This window comes from Neolamprologus multifasciatus, chromosome 7 (genome assembly GCF_963576455.1).
Source record: "Neolamprologus multifasciatus chromosome 7, fNeoMul1.2, whole genome shotgun sequence".
Lineage (NCBI taxonomy): Eukaryota > Metazoa > Chordata > Actinopteri > Cichliformes > Cichlidae > Neolamprologus > Neolamprologus multifasciatus.
The window spans coordinates 16,096,708-16,105,864 of record NC_140445.1 but is presented as its reverse complement, the minus strand read 5'-3'; the positions used below and the strand labels follow the sequence as shown (position 1 = coordinate 16,105,864).

At 40.2% G+C, this 9,157-nt stretch overlaps 2 protein-coding genes across 3 annotated transcripts; one reads left to right on the top strand and one right to left on the bottom strand.

Annotated features, from left to right (window-relative positions):
* Nucleotides 1–212: 212 nt before the first annotated feature.
* tor1 (torsin family 1) lies at nucleotides 213–4,676 on the top strand. 2 transcript variants are annotated; one of them, XM_085167127.1, is made up of 5 exons: nucleotides 213–593; nucleotides 2,129–2,394; nucleotides 2,485–2,660; nucleotides 3,000–3,127; nucleotides 3,208–4,676. In XM_085167127.1, the coding sequence occupies exons 1-5, from the start codon at nucleotides 395–397 to the stop codon at nucleotides 3,450–3,452; spliced, it is 1,014 nt and encodes a 337-aa protein (XP_085023253.1). In that variant the 5' UTR covers nucleotides 213–394; the 3' UTR covers nucleotides 3,453–4,676. The 2 variants fall into 2 exon arrangements, with proteins under 2 accessions (XP_085023253.1, XP_085023254.1); XM_085167128.1 differs by lacking the exon at nucleotides 213–593 and adding an exon at nucleotides 647–1,170.
* Nucleotides 4,677–6,102: 1,426 nt separating this feature from the next.
* nsa2 (NSA2 ribosome biogenesis homolog (S. cerevisiae)) lies at nucleotides 6,103–9,079 on the bottom strand. Its single transcript, XM_085167129.1, has 6 exons — nucleotides 8,927–9,079; nucleotides 7,446–7,633; nucleotides 7,211–7,361; nucleotides 6,894–7,073; nucleotides 6,576–6,768; nucleotides 6,103–6,372 (listed from the first exon to the last, which is right to left on the bottom strand). Exons 1-6 carry the CDS (start codon nucleotides 8,927–8,929, stop codon nucleotides 6,305–6,307), a joined length of 783 nt encoding a protein of 260 aa, XP_085023255.1. The 5' UTR covers nucleotides 8,930–9,079; the 3' UTR covers nucleotides 6,103–6,304.
* Nucleotides 9,080–9,157: the final 78 nt, after the last annotated feature.

Here is a 9,157-nt window from a genome sequence, read left to right as displayed (position 1 = left end):
AATATTGCAGTTATTCCAAATAAAACAGTTTTGTGGAGAGAAATTGTGTTTGTAAATCAGCGCCCATGCCAAAAGAATTTCCACACTTCTCGTACTCATAGTACGCACCGTACGTAGTACGCGTAGTGCGCGTACTTCAAGCGTGCAGACCCTGAAATGGGACACAGCCACTGACTGCAACATCCGGACCTGGGAGAGGCAGACGTTACGCGCGAATTGTCAATCCTACCGAAAATAGATAAGGAGAAGAAGACGCAACCTCACCTTTGGACCCATGACAACCGCAGCGCCACCTTCGCCAGCTGACTGTATCGAGTTCACTCACTCCGCTCACAGGCTCCCTGCTTTTGTCTTTTTCCTACTCTGTTTTATGAAGCGGTGACATTTGTGAGAAATGAAGCCGAGTACGCGGCACATCCTGCTGCTGTGGATGCTGGTGTGCTCCGGCACGACGCAGGCGATAGAGCCCATTAGCACCACCATAGCTGTCGGGATGGCTGCGGCTCTCACCGGTATTTTAGCTAGGTATCAGAACATTTTTTACTATTTCCACGAGTGCTGCCGACCAGAGTGGATTTCTTTCAACAAGACAGGTAGCATACCCACCAAACACACCTGAACCTATTCTGAACTGCACACAAACAACACCCGAACTGTCGCTAACTGCCGCTTTAACGTTAGTTGAGCGGGGGATGTGCTACATGATAAGCTAGCGATACGACTAGTTTATTGGTATAAACATGTATAGTGCTTTTCTTTTTTGCTCGTCTCTTCTTTTCTTGTCTTTTTGCATCTTTAAACTTGATAAACATTGTTTTGCCTGATGAGCGTAGAGCGACGCATTTGTCACGTGTTCTTGACGAATAAGGAAGTTCCGCGTTGTAGAGCAAGAAGCTAGTTGGTTTACATGTTTAGCGCGGTATCATCGTGGTGCTATGACTATTTTGCCACAGAAAACGACTCATATCCGAAATTAGTTAGTTTTAACGATGAGAGCGAGACACGTATATGTTCTTTTGCATATTTTTTTGACTGTCGGCGTGCTAGTTAACGCATTTGATCCGATCACAACAACGGTGGTTATCGGTATAGGCGCGACTCTAGGGCGGACTATCTACAATTACTTTCGCGAAAGCTGCGATTCCAAATGGATCGCCTTCAATGCGACAGGTGAGCAGGTGCCCCGTGCAGTGTAAACATAATAGCTCTGTGCACATGGTTTGTTTGACCTCGATTAAAAGTGCAGGCAGCTGTAACGTTAATTATTTACGTTATCGTACGGCGCCGACGTTACAGTGCTATCGGTGTGGCTTATTTTAACCCTCGAAACTGAAAGCTAACTATCAGAGTAAAAGACTTTTAGATCACCTTTCAGCAGTGAACATTGTGTAGACCCATCGGGTAACCTGATCTAAGCCAAAGACCGCCACTGCTGCCTCTTTAAATGTGAAAGGACTGAAGGAGCTAACTGTAGATGTGTATAAATGTGCTGTGAATGTTTACATTAACTTTTTATCAGCCTGTAAAATTATGGAAATGTTTGCTTATGTTTGACACTACTGTTCGAGGTAGTCTTAACTGCTCACCTCGTCTGCGTGCAGTGTATGATTAAGAGGGTGTTCTAAATGAAGTTCTTCTAAAAGGCACGACGTTAGCCATTTTTTATCCTCCAAGCTGGTCAGCATGAGGATCTGGGAGCAGCTTAAAGTACTTTGGTCACATGAACCATAAACCTAGTTGCAGCTGGAGTTTGATTCAGATCTTTTATGGCCATAATACAAATTTAATTATCCATCCGTCTTCACAGCTTATCCAATGGAGGATTGGAGGTTACCCAAGCTGTCAGTGCACTTAATTAATTATTTTTTTTTAAGTATTTATTTAAATTTTTATCTCTTCTAATTTTTAACCATTTGATCAGTTACTCTTTCTTGCGCACAAAGTTTGTACTGTCCTGTCAGGTATTTGTTGATATATCTTTCCCCTAACTATATGAACCTATAAATGGTTTATGATAATGAAGAAGGTGAGACTTTTAGCCACCCTACTGCTGTGGCTAAGGAATACAAGAAAATTGTTTTAGACTCATACATTTAGCCGTTAATTCCTTTGACATTCTGCTGTGTAGGTCTCCGAAATGACCTGGATACTAAACTCTTTGGGCAGCACATCGCTTCACGCATCATCTTAAAAGCTGTGAGTGGATTCATGAGCAATGAGAACCCGAAGAAGCCCCTGGTGCTCTCCCTGCACGGATGGACGGGCACAGGGAAGAACTTTGTCAGTAAGCTGATTGCTGAAAACATTTACAAGGAGGGAATGGACAGCAGCTTCGTTCACGTGTTCACATCCACACTTCACTTTCCACATCAAAGTCAAAATGCAACCTATAAGGTATGGAGAGCCACACATTTAGCTTTTGATTGAAACCCAGTGGTCTTGCTCTGTTTGGTCCGAGTTATTCTGTTGCCTCTCTCTCCTCAGTCTCAGTTACAGCAGTGGATCAAAGGCAACGTCACAAACTGCGAACGCTCCATGTTCATTTTTGACGAGATGGACAAGATGCATCCGGGCTTGATCGACAGCATCAAGCCCTACCTGGACTACTATGTCAAGCTGGATGGGGTTTCTTACCGCAAATCAATCTTCATCTTTCTCAGGTGAAAAGCTGAAAGCATTTCCACAGGACTAAGTCACTTTAAGCAGGTTCCGTATCTGTGTGGGTGTTGCACAGTGCATGTGAACAGCAATGCTCCTACTCCTCAAAAACACATTTGGAAAGAAGTTTTTGAGATGGTAATGGCTAATGGGCTCTTATTGTCTTATTGTTGTTATTAAATCAACCGAATGTGAGCAGTGCTGTCCACAAAAAACAATTCCTAGCAGTATAAGGAGTGTGCTATACTTATTCTCAACAATGAAGTAAATAAAGGTATAAAGGCTGTGAGTGATAACAGACAGTTGAACGCTAAATCTTATGTTTCTAATCTTTTTCATAGCAATGCTGGAGGGGAGAGCATTATACAGACGGCGTTAGATTTCTGGAAACAAGGGCGAGATCGAGAAGAGATTGAGCTCAAAGACCTGGAAACATCGCTCTCTCTGTCAGTGTTCAACAACAACCAAAGTGAGTGTAAACGACACTAATATTTGTGCCATTATCCTTTATAAATGAGTAACTGCTCCACATGGAAATCTTTGTTCCAGGTGGCTTTTATCGTACGAATTTGATAGACAAGAACCTGGTGGACTTCTTCGTCCCTTTCTTGCCTCTGGAGTACCGACACGTCGTCCAGTGCGCCATGGCCGAGATGAAAGCCAGAGACATCAAGCCAGACCAGGACGTGGCAGACATGGTGGCCAGAGATTTAGTGTATTTTCCCAAATCTGAGAGGGTTTTCTCTGTGAAAGGCTGCAAGACGATAGAGAGCAAGTTGGACTACTACACATAATGTCAGCATCTGATGGATACCAGGCTTGGTCACTATGTGCACTTTTTTTCCCCCGAGGAAAACACTCAGCCAAAAGACTAAAGAGCTGACTGAAGAGGTCTTTGTGACGGTTTCTGTGTCTGGCCTTGTGGTCATGGAGATGATATCAGGAGGCCTTCTGTAGTGTTACATTTCACTCGCACTAAATGAAGGGCTGATGAAGAGCGCTGTGCCAGCTGAATGAAACATTAATAAGAATGAAATACTTTCCATTGCAACTGATCAAGGAGCTTGATGTCTGCTTTTATGTCGCAAGAATCTCAAAGAGAGTTTTTCCTGAGAGCTTCTTGGTTATTAAGGGTGTCCTTCAGTCAGTGAAACTGTCACTGTGGTGCATTTGTTTTTATGAATGTGCAATGCATCCATATAGATTACTGGAAAACACCTGCCTTACTACTTAATTTTAAATTCTTTTTAGTACTTTTAAAGTTAGGTTTTTTTTGTTTTTTTTACCCACTGGTCCACTGTACATGTAATTCAGTTAAGTCAAGGGAGGACTTTGTAGGTGAGATCATCACAGTGAAGCTGTTATAGAAAAGGATTACTGTGCAGTCCGAAAAGTAATGACGCAGAATAGTTTTACGTGTCATATTAAAATTAACATTTGCAAAACATGTGTGCTACTGTTAATGTCTTAAATTAGCTTCATGTGATTCATTGCAAATATATTATATATGATAATATATTATGAATATGTTTGTAATGCATGAATATAATCCTACTTGAAAGGACACCACAGACTTTTTTTTTTGCATCACTGGAGCTGCAATTGGGCCCTGCGTAAACTCTGGATTTTTATTATTATTGTTTTGGGTTTTTTTTTATCATTCAAATATGTGGTTGTATGTGACTGGTTATCTTATTTTGATTTAAAGAAAGTAAAAAATGATTCCCCTCATAGCACAATACTGTCTGGGAAAGATGAAAGGAAGAGCAGGGAGCATGAAAGCATACACTTGTGTTATCGTGGTACTTTCCACAGGAAGAAATGATCTGCTGGTTCCCCCAAATCTGACACTTTATTGGGTTTTGAAAGCATTTCAAGGATCTTTTTCATATTCTGCACAGCTGTTTATGGCTCCCTCTGACTCTGAGATAATTGGTGCTTATGGAAACTTACCTTACCAAGCTTCTTGGCTGTAAATGCCACCAGAGTAGCAATGCACAAATAAAATATCCAGTTTTCTTTGTGGGACTGTTTTTTTTTCTTCCACATTTGGTTAGAACATAGGCACATAGCAGGACACAGTGGTATACAGATTGTATAAGGAGTATCTGAAAGCCATGCAGAAACCAATTAAAATAGCTAAATGTTAATTGTCACAGTACTCATTAAAAAAGAAAAAACGTTAGTGGTTAAGCCGTCTACTTGCAAGGTCTTTATGAAGTCGTCATTCCTTAATGAAAGCAGTTTGACTTTTTAAAGCAGGGGGTCTAGGCCATGAGTTGCGTAATAATCAAACAACTTGCAAAACCTGACTGTGCAAAGTCTAAATGAGTGAACCTGAAATAAAGAGAAGCGCAACGTGATATACATTGCAGTAAGACCTTGCTCTTGTGCCAATATAAAGTCTAGTAAAATGTGAAGCTAAAAGCATATTACAGAGCAAAAATCATTGTTTTATTGAAAGAATTAAGCACAGCAAAAGTAAAGTATGATGTCAACAGTTTGAGGAATATTAACTAAGCTTTATGATGCATATGTGCAACTTTATATTGCAACAGACTTACAAAATTTCAGAGTTCAAAGTATATGTGTCCCATTTTGTGTACTAGAGACAGACTAATAGTGAGTTTTGAAATTAATCTTTATTTATGGGCATTGCTTTATTTCAGGATAAAACAGTATAGTTTGATTTATCTGAGAATAAAGTTGAAATGTGGAGATTAGCAGTGTTTTTTCAAGTCAAACAACTTTATTCTCAAAATACAATTTTGGGTTCTTATCTCAGTCTCTACACCACCACAACAGGTTTTAAATCAATCAATCAATGTGAAAACTGAAGTGCTGACCTTTAACTTGAATTCAAGGGATTTTACAGAAGTATTGCTGTTCTAGAATTTCAGCCATTTTTCTACAAGGTCTCGCATTTCCAGAGGCCCAAAAGCAACAGGACAACTGACTGACAGGCAGTTTATATATTCCGGTAAAGCCTGTCCCTTTGTTTTTCCATTACATTTATGGAATTGATTCTATACACTGAATTTGCATTTGGTATCTTCTAGCTGGAGCTCTCAATATGAGGTCCAAAGAGATGTTAATGCAAAAGAAGGACATCCTCATGTTTCTATGATGCTTTTCAACAGCAAAGGGATCCTGTTGCTAGTGCTTAATTATTATCTACCATACACTGCTGTAAACAAAGCAGTTTGTAAGACGTTAAAGCGTCATGAAAACATGGCACTCATATGTCTGATTATAGCTGTGATCTGGCTTTATGTAACAGTTTAGCCCGTCAGGATCCCACACAGTCCTCCTTTGTTAAACAGAGTATCCGAACCCTCAATATTATCAGCAACAACCAGTATTCACTGTTTGCGCAGTGGAAAACATCATGACTACTTTACTATTTTTCATGTGTGCACACAAGTATGCAAGAGTCAAAAAGGATCTGGTGTCATTTCAAGTTTATTTATTAAATTTAACACCGTAATTGCCACACTTTTTCCCCTCAGAGTGTCTTTTTTGTTACAAACAATGTTACCAAGCTCAGCACCAAAATCTTCACGAGTCTGCAGATTTCATTGCTTGTTGCATATTTAGGTGGATACACAACAGCTACCAGGCACGGTCAGAAGGCAGGTCCAAAGTCTTATACCAGCAGAACTGCATTAATGCAGCCGTCATTCTCTGGGTTATTTGTCACCTGAGCATATTTACCTAAGGAGTGAAATAGATGACATTTAAATATTTAGCCCTTTTCCACCATTTGTAGCCTGAAATACAGTAAATATACACACCGCTGCACTCATCCAAGAATATGTAACCATTTGTCAACACTGATATTTTGTCATCATTTACCAAGACTGGTGAGTGATGGGACTGTTGCAGCATATGTAAATGAGCTGAGTTTAAAGACTCACCCCAGATAACTTTTCCTCCTTGTGTTACCAGGCCCAGCTCACTGACATTCACTTCTATAACTGTTCCTTTTGTGATGACTCCTAGAGAGGTGTAGAGGGGTGAGGAAGGGTTCTTCTTCACTCCCAGGATTGGAAGACAGAACGTTGCTTTCAGCTCTGGGTGTGTGACGTGAGCCTTCTTAAATCGCAAACCCTGAAAGCAGAACAGAAAAATGGCAATAAACAATGAGCATGTGAAGGAAAGGTGTTTCCTTCAAGTGCAGAATATAATGTGTAACACGTGCAAACATTTTAGTCTGTCATCTGCTTCCATCTTACCGTCGGTCTGATGAAACGTTCATACTTTGGAGGTTTACGGGTAAAGCCGTCGCCCACAAAGCAAACTTTTGTGACCATCCTCTTCCAGGCTTTCTTTTGTCTCTTTCCGGTTCTGATAACTTTAAGCACCTCTGTCTCTCCTTGTGCGCGCACCTTGGGCAGAGGCACTTCCCATTTGCCCTACAGAAATTTATCAAGGTGGAGTTTACAAACAGTGACAATATTTCCACACATCACACATCGCAAAATGAAAGATGGCCCTGAAAAAACAAACTAGAAAAGCTGCAGCTGATGAGCAGATATTTGCCGACACTTACGGCCTTCTCTTTCCTCTTCTGTTTAATCATGTTGGAGAGAACTTTGGCACGAGACTGTCCCTCTCTGTCCAGCAGGTAGGCTGGCACTGCTCCCTCGGGGGTCTTATCATCGTTCTTCTGCTTTGTCTTTCTCTGTTCGTGCATTTTGATGCTGCAAAGACACATTAGATATTTGGATGTTTATGGAATTTGTATTTTTGTATTTGACTTTCTTTTTTTTTTTTTTTAAACTCACGTCTTCTTCATCTGGATCTTCTCTGCGTGTCTCTGTTTGTGGTATAATTTGGCCTTCAAACCTATCATCTTCTTGGCTTTGTGAGACCGCTCGTGGGCCTCACGGCTCTCCTTCTTCCTTTTCCTTTCATGGTGATCCAAACGGTATCCATGCCGCTTGCGGTGTAACTCAATGTGCTCGTTCTGGGGCTACAAGAGAAACAAAACAATCATGAAAATCAATTGAACCCAATTAAAACAAATAATAAGAGCATGGCTTCTCTTTGCAATTTCAAGTAAAATCTACTGCACAGGATTCAGTATACCGTAGCTCCAGCACTACTGATAACAGCCTGTTCAGCGATTTAACTCCACCAACCGTCTAATTCTAAAATAAATAAATAAATAAATAAATCTATAAAGAGTACTAGAGGCTGTGAAGCAGGCACATCTGAATTTACTGCTGAGCTGAGTTTCTCAATGAAAGCAGAGCAGTCTGCTGGTGTTTCTACAGCTCTCTGAACCACCCCACCAAAAATGAGATGTAGAAAGCACAAGGTTAGCAACAAAACAACAACAAAAATAAATAGGTTAGCACATATTGTCAAAATGAGTGTGTGTTTTCACAGATTCTGATTAAAGGGCAGCAGGCTGGAGATGTTGTCCCACACACCTCTGATCATGGAGGTCAACAATATTTTTCAAAATTAATGATTTAAATAAGTTGTAAACAGCTGACTCTGTGACAGCACTGGTTCAGATGGCAGAAACAGAAATGCCAACAAAAATTCAAACCTTAATGGTTTCATCACAGCACAAAAGTTTCATTTAACTTAAACCTCCAAAACACTACGTCGGGCTGTGAAGTTATTTAATTTACATTAAGAAGCTTAGATCTACTTGAAATTTAATTAAATATGTTCATCAAATATTAGATCAAAGAAAATGTAAGAAAAGGACGAGAAGGGTAATAAAAAAAACCCACTTTCGTAACTGATTGTTTACATGTAACGTTTACTTTTTCGGACCATCTCACTTGTGGAGATTTCTTTTACAAATTTGGCGTATTAAATGCTAAATTATGAATTTGTTTTACACATAACAGGCAGGTTTTTCCAGATGTAAAACAACAATGGGAGATTATTTCAACACAGAAACGCATAAGAGACAGTTCAGATTAATTTCAGTCAGCTTCACTGTCTAAAATACAAAAGCTCTACAAAAACAGAGCGAAATGGCCTTTAGCTTCACCTAACATAGCATAGCTCTTCCATAGCTAAATACCCGAAAATGTTCTTAACTTTAACATTAGAGGGAATATAACGCACTAGGTTAAGTAATATCAAAATGTTTTGACACAGTAAGAATCACAGTGCTGTTCAGAGCAGCGGAGCGCGTCCCTCAGCCACATGTAATCCAAAGCTGACGCTAGCACGACATGCTAACGCGTTAAACTCCCTGATAAAAGCTAATTAGTGTATTTTAAACGATTTGATTTCTTACCATTTTGTGTGCGCGGAGTTACGTGTTACGATGAACGTGTCGTAGATGCTAACAGTTGGTAAAGACGAAAAGTTTCGGTGTTTTTTGCTTCAGGCTGGGGTCCTTCTGATGTTGTTTTCCCCGGAGCCGATACTTAGAGGAAGGACGTCATCGTTCTGTAACCACTTGTCCGTTCGTTTCAACTGACCGGCCTCAGTTTAATGTAACACACGGACGGAAAAGGTTTACTAT